Raw genomic sequence first — 13123 nt, forward strand, 5'->3', positions numbered from 1 at the left:
GAATTACATGCATAATGATTCTTAATGTCTGGTTGCCTATAATTAAGACTTGGGAAAACAGAAATAGAAACAAAGTTAATCCCTCACTAAGTTTTCTGGCAGGTCCCTAATTTATCTAAGTGAAGCCGGTGCACATAAGGGCGTGAGCACAGGTTGGATTTTGGGGAAAGGTAGGCTAAATGCCTTGCACACAATAAGCTCTCAGGAATGCCTCTGGTGAATGGTTGAAAAGGTGAACAAATTGGATGGGATGCTGCGGAGCAATGAAAGTCAGGAACACAGCATCTTCAAGCTGGAGAACCATTAGGGGGCACCCGGCTATGCTCAGAATCACCTCAGTAACTTCTAAAATTCTGATTTCACTAGTTCTAGGATAGGACCTAGGAATCTGAATTCAAAATAAAAGCTAAGTCCCCGGGATTCTGATTTAGTGCCTTGAGTTTAGTCAGGCCACCTCAGTAACAGGAGGGGAGGCTAGGTCAAGGAAGTAAAAGCTAGTTTGTTACAACTCGCACTAGAACTGGCTCCCCTGGGATCAAGAGGGCTTCCCCAGCCCTGCACTGCCCAGTGAGTGATGACTGAGCACTTGTGCCCCGTAAGAAGCAGGGATGGTGGGTTTTTTTTGTTTTGTTTTCCAGCTGAAGAAAGGCAGTGAGTACCAGGCGATCGTGCAGCACTTGGAGGAGTCCTTTGCTGTCGCCTCCTTGGTAGAGACTGGCCACCTGGCAGCCTTCTCCCTGACCTCTCACCTCAATGACACCTTCCGCTTTGACTCAGAGAAGTTGCAGGTGGGACAGGGTGTCTCCTTAACCCTCAAGACCACAGAACCAGGAGTGACTGGTTTTCTTTTGGCTGTTGAGGGGCCAGCTACTAAGAGGACTGTGAGACAGACCCGGAAGGACTCTGAGACAGTCGATGAAGACGAGGAAGCAGATCCAGCTCTGGTGGTGGGTGCTGTGAAGAAGCACACCCTGTCCATTGGGGACATGGTCACAGGGACTGTCAAGTCCATTAAACCCACTCATGTGGTTGTGACCCTGGAAGACGGCATCATTGGCTGTATTCATGCCTCCCACATTCTAGATGATGTTCCAGTGGGCACATCTCCTACTGCCAAGCTGAAAGTTGGGAAGACGGTCACTGCCCGAGTGATTGGTGGGCGAGACATGAAAACATTCAAGTATGGAGGCTTTGGGGGATGGGCTGTCTTTGAGGGGAGACTGTTGTAATTGTGGGCACTGAGCAGGTTCCAAAAAGTTGTGCATGAATCAGACTTTCTTCTAATTAACAGAAATGTTCACCAAAAGAATCTTTTTGTCTCCCCCCCCCCCTTTTTTTTTCTTAAAAAGGCATATGGTGTAATGGTTAGAGCATTGGTTTAAAGTGAGACCTGGGTTTGCATTTCACATCTGCCACTTAAAATTGTGTGACGATGACTTAAGTTGTTACTTAACTTTTATTTTCCTAATTTGTAAAATGAGAGTATAAGTGGTTAGTACCTTTTTTGCAGAGCTAAAAGAACATCTAGGATGCAGTATGCCAAGCAGGTTGCCTGACACAGCTATTGCTCAGTATACATCAGAGGTTATTATCATTCATTCTCCACTGTGTGCCTTAATTACACTCATTTTCTTTAAATCTACATGTGATATTGTTACTGCAGTAGAAATCCTTGTTATAATAAGAAAAGAAGAATCATTCAAAGTCTGGTCTATAATTTGCCTATTAATTTCAGTAGCTATTCTTTCTAGACCTCAATTTCCTTACCTTCAGAGTGAAAGAGTTGGAGTATGTAGTCTGTAAGGAAATAAGGGTTTAATAAGACAATAATAAAAGATCAGATGAGCCAGCTCCTTAACATTTACTGCAGAGGATAAGAATGGAAACCCTCAGGCCTGACACGTCCCTAGGAGGTGATATGGCAGTGGAACCAGGTGGTTTTTAAGCTCAGTTTCGTGGGAGTAGAGAAATTCTGATGTGCAGATTACGGTGGTACAGAGCATAAGAGAAATGATTTGACCTTATTTCTTTCTCCAGGTTTCTCCCAATAAGTCATCCCAGATTTATTCGAACCATTCCGGAGCTGAGTGTCCGGCCAAGGTGAGGGAACCCCAGCAGCATGGGCTCGTGGAAAGAGTGTGGGGCTTTGGAGTTAGGAACCTGAGTTCTAGTCTAGATTCTGCCAGTGTTGTGGCTTTTTTTGCCTCTCTCTGTCCATGTTGTCTTACTTCTTTAGTAGGGATATTTGGCTCTCATAGGGCTAGAAGAATTATATGAAACTTAATGTAAAAGCTGTATTTAGGGTTTAAAAGACTGGTTGCAGTTCTGTTTGTCAGCATGTAACAAAAAGAAGCATTTTTACTCTAAACCCAACTTTCTAAAACTCAGTAATTCCCAGAATAAAAAACATGTAACCAAGAATACCTGTTCTTTGAGTGTAGAGACTACTGCTTGGTGACTGGCATTTTAGGTCATGTTCTAGTGGATTTTGTAGAGGGGTGTTCAATTAGGGATTCTGTGTGGAGGAATACTAGTTCCATTTAGTGTTGGATCCAGTTTGGGATCATTTTTTCCTGAGGATCTTAAGCATTTGGACCCATGGATCTATCTGCTTCTGCTTCCTCCATTAAAAACTCAGCCTCCTAAAATTAATGGGTCATCAATGGATGAAGCTAGATACACATGACAGAGAATGGCTCTTCAAAGTCAGCCCTGGGATCCACACAGGTTGTAAATCTTAAGTGCCTGGGGATATTATAGAAGAGCCTCTTTAGTAACTTCTGGGGGGTAAGGTTTTGTTTTTTTTGTTTTTAATTATAGCTGACACACAATGTTACATTAGTTCCAGGTGTACAACATAATGATTGGATAAATCTATATTTAATGCTATGTTCACCAGTGTAGCTACCATAAAATGCTATTACAATACCATTGATTACATTACCTATGCTGTACCTTTCATCACTGTGACTTACTAATTCTATAGTTGGAAGCTTGTATCTCCCACTCCCCTTCACCCATTTTGCCCATCTTGCCACCCACTTCCCCTCTGGCATCCATCAGTTCTCTGCATTTATGGGTCTATTTCTGTTTTTTTGTTTATTCATTTGTTTTTTAGATTCCACATAGAAGTTAAACCATGAGTTATTTGTCTATTATTTAGTGTAATACTCTCTAGGTCTTTCCATTTTGTCACAAATGGCAAGATGTCATTCTTGTTTATGGCTGAGTAGTATTCTGTTGTCAGGGAGCAATGTTTGGTCAGTGTCCTGAAGGTATCAGAATAGAAGTGGAATATTTCTGGGAAGGCTTGCCTGAGATAGGCAGATATTCCTGGAACGTTGAGTTCGAGGTGCTAACAACATTCTTGGAACTTCAAAGTAAAGCCCCTTAGTTCCAGAATAATGAGAGTTGTTGGATGCACACATTCCTATTTGTTTACTCTGTGGTTACTTTAGTTTTGTAGATTTTGATCGTGTCCTTCTCTAGTCTTTGTTGTGAGAACAGAGACTTCACCTTATTGGTCGCTTCAGTCTGCCAGATCTTCACCTGTGGTGTATACCTTGTTTAATGAAAAGTTGAGGTCAAGTAATGTATTCAAGCTAAGGGTAGATATGTTTAATTAACAAGGGTTGGTTCTTCTGAGTCTTCCCTCCTTGGCTTGCAGATGGCTGTCTTCTTCCAGTGTCTTTATGTGGTATTCTTTTTGTAGATATCTGTGTTCTAATCTCTTCCCTTTTTCTTTTTTCTTTCTTTTTTTTTTTTTTAATTGTGCTAAAAACACAAAACATAAATTTACCCTCCTAACAGTTCTTAAGTGTGCATCACAGTTTTGTTAACTATGTGCACATTATTGTAAAACAGATCTCCAGAACTTTTTCATCTTGCATGGCCGAAACTCTATACCCATTGAACCACTCTCCATTTATCCCTACCCTCCCCCACCCCCCACCTTTGGCAGCCAACATTCTACTTTCTGTTTCTTTGAGTTTGATTACTTAGATAACTCATGTAAGTGGAGTCATGGCCAGTCCTTCTGACTGGCATAACGTTCTAAAAGTTCATCTGTGTTGTTGCATATAGCAGATTGTCCTTTTCTAAGGCTGATTAATAATGCACGTATGTGTAGGCCACATTTTCTTCATACATCTGTGAACAGGCATTTAGGCTGCTTCCACATCTTGGCTAACACTGCAGTCAACATGGGTGTACAAGTATCTGTTTTGAGATCCTGTTTTGGATATATACCCAGAAGTGGGAATGCTGGATCATATGGTGGTTTTTAATTTTTTGAGGAACTTCCATGCTGTTTTCCATAGCAGCTGTATCATTCTGTAGTTCTGCCAGCTGTGTGCAGGGAAGGATTCCCTTTTTTCCACATCCCTGCCAACACTTGTGTTCCGTGTATTTGATAATGGCCATCCTTACAGGTGCGAGGTGATAATCTCACTGTGGTGATTATTTCCCAGATGGTTAGTGATGTGAAGTGCCTTGGCCTATGCTGTTGGTCATTTTTTTTTTTTTTTTAATATGTTCTTTGGAGAAATGTCTATTCAAGTCCGGTTTTGTTTTTTTTTTTTTAATTCTTTTTTTCAATGTTTATTTATTTTTGGGACAGAGAGAGACAGAGCATGAACGGGGGAGGGACAGAGAGAGAGGGAGACACAGAATCGGAAACAGGCTCCAGGCTCTGAGCCATCAGCCCAGAGCCTGACGCGGAGCTCGAACTCCCGGACCGCGAGATCGTGACCTGGCTGAAGTCGGACGCTTAACCGACTGCACCACCCAGGCGCCCCTCAAGTCCAGTTTTTAATGAGGTTTTATTGTCGTTGCATTGTAGGCTAATCCTCCTATAAGGACTCCAGTCAGACTGGATTATGGCCCATCCTGACATTCATATTTACCTTAATCACCCCTTTAAGTTCCTGATCTCCAAATGCATTCATGTTCTGAGATACTGAGGGTTAGCTTGTCAACATATGAACTTGGAGGTGGGAGTGACACAATTTAGCCAATAACAGAGACATTCCAGTGGCATCTGTTCAGGGAATAAGCTTTTTCATTCTACCATATAAGCATTTTGATAACGTATATAAATTGTCTATTACAGTGCCAGGCACACAGATTTTCTGTGTGTGTGCGTGTGTGTGTGTGTGTTTTAAGAAGTAACATTCTACAGATGTTCCCTTCCTGAGGCTTCTCTCTGTACCCTCAGAAGATGGATTCCCCATTATTAATTTGATACATATCCAACTTCTTTGTATTTCAATTATATGTACACATATACATACATATATTTATAAAATTGTTTTGTGTGGTTTTCACATTTTACATAAATGTCATGCTGTACTTAATATTTTACAACTTGTTTTTTCCTCTCCAAATTTTGTCTTTGAGATCTGCTCTTGTGCGTGTAGTGAAAATAGCGGTCCATCGTATGAATGGGCTCAACTCTGTATGTTCGCCATCTGATGGGGGACATTTAAGGTTGTTCCCCGTTTTTCTCTTTTATAAATAATGCCACAGTGAACATCTTTGAACTCATTCTACTGGGCATCTGTACCAGGATTTCTGTAGGGTAGAATTAATGGATCATAAAGTATATGCATTTGTAATTTTTATTGGTATATGAAGGTTTCCATTTTTCTGTAGTCACCAGTGCCTGATATATGTTACAGTTTTACCAGTATCATTTGTACCGTCTTATTGATAAGTTTGGTTTTGTTTTAGAAATTACTTGAGTTGGGAGTTCTGTGATACCTTTGAAGTGATTTGTGGGCTGATAACCACTTCCCCTTATTGCTTTCCTGAGAAGAAAAAGAATCAAGACAATGATAATGGCAAAGTAGTATAGGGGACGGAGCCCTGGACTTTTGAGTCAGAGCCCTGACTTCAACTCCTGGTTCAAGAGCATAAAATGAGTTCAAGAGTATCTACCCTGCCTAATTCACACATAAGATTGTTGTCACAATTCAGTGAGAGATTATTTGACAGAGCAGTTCTGCAAACTATAAAGCAATAGCTAAAGTATTGTGAAAGAAGTAAAACAATTTTGTTTCCTAAATTTGTAAAGGTTATTGTAGGCTACTACTTTATAGCTTGTTCATACCTAGGTGAGCGAAATGGAAAAGATTATCTCTCGTGCAGGTATTATGAACATTCTCCTTGGAGGAGGGAAGTGGGAGTGTGGGAGGTGGGCATGAATGAGGGGGTACGGTCAATCCATGGCCATTTGGGGGAGCTGGTTTCAAGCTAGAAGCCTTATCCAGAGGTTGGCCCACTGTTTCCATTGCTTTTCTACAAACAGTGAGCTGGAGAAGGATGGCTGCACTGCTCTCAACACTCACACTGTCAGCCCCTTGGAGAAGATTAAACAGTACCAGGCTGGACAGACCGTGATTTGCTTCTTGAAGAAGGTGAGTAGTGCACACCTTGCAGTGTGATGCTTCCTTCTTTCAGAAGAAAGTGGGGGAGGAGCTGGAGACAAAGGCCATTAGCACTAGACATTTGAGTCTGTTTGCTACCATGCCGGTTTGTGGAAGACCAGAAGCCCTAATGGAGGAGCTAAACATGAAACAATTAGCAAGCAACTCACAATTCAGCATGTTTATAGATTAATTGTACAAAAGGGAAAGAGCAATATAGAGCAAGATTTAAAGTGAATGCACCATTGGATTCTAGATGCTTGCCTTTGATAAAGTTCAAGTGCAATGCAAAATAATGCATACCTGGGTGCCAGATTATGTGTTCTAATCCCAAGTGGAACAGGAGTTTAAGAAAGGAAGAGATAGTGAAAACTGTACCGGTTGGGATGTATCAGAGAAAAAGTTGGATGGGGCTTGACCTTGAGGGATAGCTCCTCTTCATTGCTGCCAGATTCTTCTTTCATAAGCATTCTAGCTGGGCATGCCACTGATGCTTGATCCCTATAGTTACCTATTGTCTGTAGGTGGGGTTCATAAACCCCCAAGCCTTAGAGCTGTACTTAAGGCTCTTCATAATCTGACCTCATATACCTTGTGTTCCAGTCACCCTGGAAACCTTCTCTTCTTCCCTTCTTGTCTTTACCCAGAGTACCCTCTCTTCCTACAACCCTTTATGGCCCAGCACAGATAATCTCCCCATATTACTCGTTCTTCTATTTATTCCTATAGCATATTTCTATTGCTCTGGTTATTTGCATATTTATTTGACTCACTCTTTGTAGACTCTAATCTTGAAGGTGGGGTTTGGTTTTTATTTATCACTGTGGTGCCATGTATATAGTGGTTGCTTGATAAATGTCTTGTTGAATTGACTTAGAAAATTGGGGGTCTGTGTTTAGGGCAGGACCCTATAAACAGCGAAGGATCAAAATTTAAATTGATTTAGGGGCACTTGGTGGCTTAGTTGGTTTACTGTCTGGCTCTTGATTTTGGCTCAGGTTATGATCTTGTGGTCTGTGGGGTCAGGGCCCGTGTTGGGCTCTGTGCTGGCAGCATGGAGGCTGCTTGGGATTCTGTGTCTCCTTCTCTCTGTCCCTCCTCCTGCTGGTGCGCTCGCTCTCTCTCTATCTCTCTCTCTCTCTCTCAAAAATAAATAAATGTTAAAAATTAAAAAATAAAAAGAAATCGGATGTTGAGCCCTGGAGAGGATTAACCGTTATTGGGCACAGCTGAGCTTGGAGAAGGCTGCAGTGGTCATTGGAATTGTTCCTGCTGCTTAAAGCCATCTCTGAGGTCATTTTAGCCTTCTTATCAACTGAGGCACCAGGAGGGATGCATGGTCGGCTAGCCTAGCAAAGGCTCAGAGTCAGAGCTAGACTCTGAGTGAAGCCTGAGAAATGAGAGAATGGCAGAGGCAGTGGGGTGTAGAGGGTGGATTCCTGTCCCTTGGGAACAGGGCCCCTTCAACCCTGTGATTTTAGGAGAGTCTGTGTTTTGTTTTTTTTTTTTTTTTTTAATTTTTTTTTTTTCAACGTTTATTTATTTTTTTTGGGACAGAGAGAGACAGAGCATGAACGGGGGAGGGGCAGAGAGAGAGGGAGACACAGAATCGGAAACAGGCTCCAGGCTCTGAGCCATCAGCCCAGAGCCCGACGCGAGGCTCGAACTCACGGACCGCGAGATTGTGACCTGGCTGAAGTCGGACGCTTAACCGACTGCACCACCCAGGCGCCCCAGGAGAGTCTGTGTTTTAATGAAGGGAAAAAAGATGTTTATATCCATCCCATCCCATCCCATTCCATTTCCCTTCCTGTTTTTTTTCTCTAGTACAACGTGGTTAAGAAATGGCTTGAGGTGGAGATTGCTCCAGACATCCGGGGGAGGATTCCCTTGTTGCTCACTTCTCTCAGCTTCAAGGTCAGTGTGCTTGAGATCCCTGGAGAGGAAACCCAGGCTCCCTAAGCTCGACTCAGAGTCTCGTATATGTTTGCAGTGGGTACAGGAAACCATGTACTTACTCAGGGAATGGTTTGGGAGATACTTGATATAGAGACTTAAGTGCTGTAGTTTTGGATAACTGACAGTAGTTTTGGATAAATGACAGACCTCTCTTTAAACATGAAAGGAATTTTCTTGTCCTTCCAGGTTCTGAAACATCCAGATAAGAAGTTCCGGATTGGCCAGGCCCTGAAGGCTACAGTGGTTGGCCCAGATTCTTCCAAGGCCTTCTTGTGTCTCTCACTTATAGGTGTGGTGATGAATGCCTGGTCAGGGAAGGGAGGGGGTAGAAAGGAGTGGGAAAGAGTCATCAGGTAGTGTCCGGGTTTAAGGATGTCTCAGGTATTGGGGTCCTCAGAAAGCCCAGTGTAGTATGTGCCTTCTGGGAACACTTTTTCTCTTGAGGCTTTGTTCTTTGGCCTGTGTCATTCTGCTACTGTCTGAGTCACCTTTACCAACATAGTTGGTTTTCTCAAGTGTCTCAGGAGGGGTTGTCCACCACATGGCCCTGGGATTCCTGACTACATGGCATGGTAATGTGGGTCTTTGTGATCATTCTGGTCCACCCAGCCTGTGGTTGGCCAGCATTCCACCTTCTTTCTTGGCTCACTTTCTCTTCCCTGAATCTGGTTCATTCTCCTACCAGGTCCTCACAAGCTTGAGAAAGGGGAAGTGGCCATGGGCCGAGTGGTGAAGGTGACTCCCAAGGAGGGGCTGACTGTCTCCTTCCCCTTTGGGAAGATGGGAACTGTTAGTATATTTCACGTGAGTGACTCCTACTCGGAGATGCCCCTGGAAGACTTCATCCCCCAGAAGGTTGTCAGGTAGGCCAAATTTTTTGTGTTTTTTCCCTTTTCATCTCTATGTGGGATTAAAAATTTCTTTTTTTAATTTTTACGTATATATTTACTTATTTTTAATGTTTATTTTTGAGAGAGGAAGAGAGAGTGTGACCGGAGGAGGGGGACAGGGAGAGGGAGACACAGAATCTGAAGTAGGCTCCAGGCTCTGAGCTATAGCACAGAGCCCAATGTAGGGCTTGAACTCACTAACCACAAGATCATGACCTGAGCCGAAGTTGAACGCTTACCCAACTGAGCCATCTGGGCACCCCTAAATTTCTCTTTTTTAAAAATATAGATGTGAGGGGTATCTAGGTGGCTTAGTTGGTTAACTGTCTGAACTCTTGATTTTGGGCTCAGGGGCTGTGTCGGGCTCTGAGCCCAGTGCAGAGGCTACTTAAGATTCTTCCTGTCTCTCTCTTTCTCTCTCTCTCTCTCTCTCTCTCACTCTGCCACCCCCCCCCCACTGCCCCTCTCCCCAGTTTGCCCACTCACTTGCTTTCTCTCTTTAAAAAAAAAAAAGACAGAAAGAAAGTATAGATGTGATAGGTGATTTTGTACCAGAAAAAATAGTATGAAAAAAAAGACAAGTTTTGTTTTGAGAGAGTGCAAGTGGGGCAGGAACAGAGTGAGAGGGACAGAGGATCGAAGCAGGCCCTGTGCTGACAGCGGAGAGCCTGATGTGGGGCTCGAACTCATGAAATGTGAGATCATGACCTGAGCCAAAGTCAGACGCTCAACCGAGGTGCCCCAAAGAAGAAAAGTTCTGATGCTCCCCTCTTTTTCCACCACTTTTCACCATTATACACCTTGGTCTCTATTCTTCAGGACTTTGTAGGTATAATTTTCTTCTATGTAATAATAGAATTTCATTTGATATATAGTCTGCAACTTGCTTGTTCTCTCATAGCAATTTATCATGGACTTTTTTCTTTTCCTGTGCTAGTATATCTAAATTTACTTTGTTCTTTTACCTTATTTTTAACATTTCTTGATCTTTCTTTCTTTAGTCATTATCTAAACCTCTGTTGATGGATGTAATGTTGAAGTGAATATCTTTGTGCATATGTTTGGACACGAACACAAGTATATCTGTGAAGTAAATTCCCAAAAGTAAAATTAATGGGCCAAACAATGTTATACATTTTGCCAGAATGCTCTCTGAAAAGACTGTGCTCGTTGACATTCCTGTTAACAATAAATATGACTATTTCTTACATCCCTGTCAAAACTGGCTATTCTTGATATTTAGTCTCAGCCATTGACTAGGCAAAAATTGATCTCTCATTTTGGTGTGCAGTTCTCCTACTGTCATTTTCCCTCTTGGTTGGCTTTCTTTGCTTGTCCAAGTGGCTTGCTTGTTTTCCTATTGAAGCATTCATCTTTTTAATGAGAAAAAAATTGATCTATAGGTGTTCTCTGCAGAAAGATAGTAACCTTTTGCAGTTGGGAGCTGCTTTATGGGGTATTTTTTGTGCACTAAAATGAGCCTGGTTCAGAGTTTTAAAGTCATTTGATAGGGCGAATAAATTAGCATTGAAGAGGCGGACTTCGGCCTGACATAGTACAGACTTCTGAGACTCCAAGTTGACTAACAGTGGAGCAGAGGCCTTGAGGAGACGGGCTGGAAAGTCATAATGCTCTTTCCCACCTCAGGTGTGCCAGCCACTAGCACCTGCATAATAAATTCACAACCACTTATCTGAGCTAAACAGCACAGAGATAGCCAGGGCCTAGGAAAAGAAAAGGAATGAGAAATCCAGGGTGATCTCTGCTTTGCTTCTTGGGCTTACAAATGCAGGTGTGGCAGTGCCTGGGTGGTTCAGTTGGTTAAGTGTCCGACTTCAGCTCAGGTCACGATCTCACCGTTCATGGGTTTCAGTCCCACATCGGGCTCTGTGCTGACAGCTCAGAGCCTGGAGCCTGCTTTGGATTCTGTGTCTCCCTCTTTCTCTGCACCCCCTCAAATAAGTAAACATTTTTAAAAAATGCAGATGTGACTTTTAGCAAATTATTTAATTTTAATATATTTTATTGTAGCCAAACCTGTGAGTCACATTCAGTTGTGATTTATCTGTCCCATGTGGATAATAAATTAATTGCCTAAATGTAGATGATCCCTCAAGGTCCCGCCTGCTTTGGGAATGAGGATGCTGTGGGCTAGGAGGCAAGTGTGTGTCATGGGAAAACTTTGGACTGTTGCTGAGATCCTTTCTACTGCTAAGATTCTATATTTTGAAACTGCAACTTTGGGTTGCTAAGTGCTGTTTTCAATGAATGAAGTTTGGAAACCTTAACCAAAGAGTAAACTCTCCTTTCCTTCCTGGAAGCCTCCCCTGCTTAGGACTCACTGATCTGTTATCCTCTGATCTGCTGCCGTGATCCTGCCCTAACACCTAGGTCGTCACTGGTCATGGTTTCCGGTGGTTAGTGGCTGAGATTACACACTGCCAGGACCCAGTGTCAGGCTGGTGACACCTCCTGAGTACCCACCACATGGCTCTGTGTCTCTTCCCGAGGGCTCCATGCCCCCTCTCATTTTCTACTCCCAGCACCTTTGTTGAGTAAGAAGAGTAGGTAGTAATTGACTAGTAAACTGAGGCTCAGGGAGGTGACTTGTGCAGAGTCCCTCAGCACGTTCTTGACAGAATGAAGAACAGAGCCCAGGTGTCATGTCCCCTCACTCTTGCTTGTTGGTCAGCCTTGTGGAGAGGAGGCTGAGTCCCTCTGCTGTTTCCTGGGATGCTGAGAAGTCAACATCTCTTTTTGCTCTCATTCCAGGTGTTACATCCTGTCTGCTACAGACCATGTATTGACTCTGTCGCTGCGATCGTCTAGGTGAGTGTCTGTGGTGGGGACAAGGAGGGCACTGAGGAAAGGCTGCACAGAACTTTGGGCTTCCCCCCTTTCTTCTCTGCTTGTGCACTTTCTACCTTGCCCCATCTTTATCCAGAAAAGCTGTGGCCATTCACATTGCCACAAGAACGTGTCTGCTCAGACTCTTGCTGCCCAGGGCAAGGTTCAGACATCTGAATATGGTGTTCAAGGTGGCCACACAGTGGCCCTGGAAAGGGAAGATGATCTGGTTCCCAGGGTTCCGTAGTTAGTGGCATGTCATGAAGTGGATTGGCCTGAAGTCCGCTCGTTCCATGGTTAGAAATGGATGTTTCAGAGGCCAAGGCTGACAGGACTTCAGGAGAGAGTGGGGCTGGGCTCTGAGGTTGTCATATCCTACAGTCAGGTCCAGAGTTATATTCTTGGATGTAGAGTTTGATTATCACAAGTGAGTTGGGAGTGGATGGGAAAGGGAGGGTTGAGATATGTGTACATAATAAGCCTTTCATTCTTAGGACAAACCCGGAGACGAAGAGCAAAATAACTGATGCTGAGATTAACTCCATCCAGGATATTCAGGAAGGGCAGCTCCTGAGGGGCTATGTGAAGTCTGTCCAGCCGCACGGTGTGCTCTTTGGGTGAGTGAGGTGGAGCGCGGGGGCATGGGCCAAATGCGACGCCCTCCCCGGCCTGTGCTGGTCCGTGGTCTGTGGTGGTCCTTGGTCACCTCCTCTGGAGACAATATGAAGGAAGGGGAGTCAATGAGTTCCCACCAGTTTGTAAATTCTGAGATGTTTTATACTTTTAAAAGCGTTTTGAATTATTCTTACTGGTGTTTTGGACACCAAAGAGCATGGCATGTCCAATTTCAGTTTTCAGTTCATTTGGTTTTTCTTTGGTTTGGTGTTTGATGGTGATTTGTAACTGTTCAGTGAAATCACATGACATTCACAACCAGCAGATAGCACAGCGTTCTCTGCTACGATTTCCCCATTTTCATCTCCTCTGGCCATTCGTGATAGA

General features: G+C 43.4%; 1 protein-coding gene across 2 annotated transcripts in view; it reads left to right on the forward strand.

The window, feature by feature from the left end:
- Positions 1-13123, forward strand: part of PDCD11 (programmed cell death 11) — a 43327-nt gene that overhangs the window by 24035 nt on the left and 6169 nt on the right. For both annotated transcript variants that reach the window (XM_045438769.1, XM_045438770.1), the window contains exons 20-27: positions 639-1180; positions 2038-2100; positions 6308-6416; positions 8253-8342; positions 8571-8673; positions 9070-9247; positions 12047-12103; positions 12616-12738. In XM_045438769.1, the coding sequence (XP_045294725.1) occupies positions 639-1180; positions 2038-2100; positions 6308-6416; positions 8253-8342; positions 8571-8673; positions 9070-9247; positions 12047-12103; positions 12616-12738 (1265 nt within the window). The remainder of the gene's footprint in view (positions 1-638; positions 1181-2037; positions 2101-6307; positions 6417-8252; positions 8343-8570; positions 8674-9069; positions 9248-12046; positions 12104-12615; positions 12739-13123) is intronic.

This window comes from Leopardus geoffroyi, chromosome D2 (assembly GCF_018350155.1).
Source record: "Leopardus geoffroyi isolate Oge1 chromosome D2, O.geoffroyi_Oge1_pat1.0, whole genome shotgun sequence".
In the NCBI taxonomy this organism is placed as follows: domain Eukaryota; kingdom Metazoa; phylum Chordata; class Mammalia; order Carnivora; family Felidae; genus Leopardus; species Leopardus geoffroyi.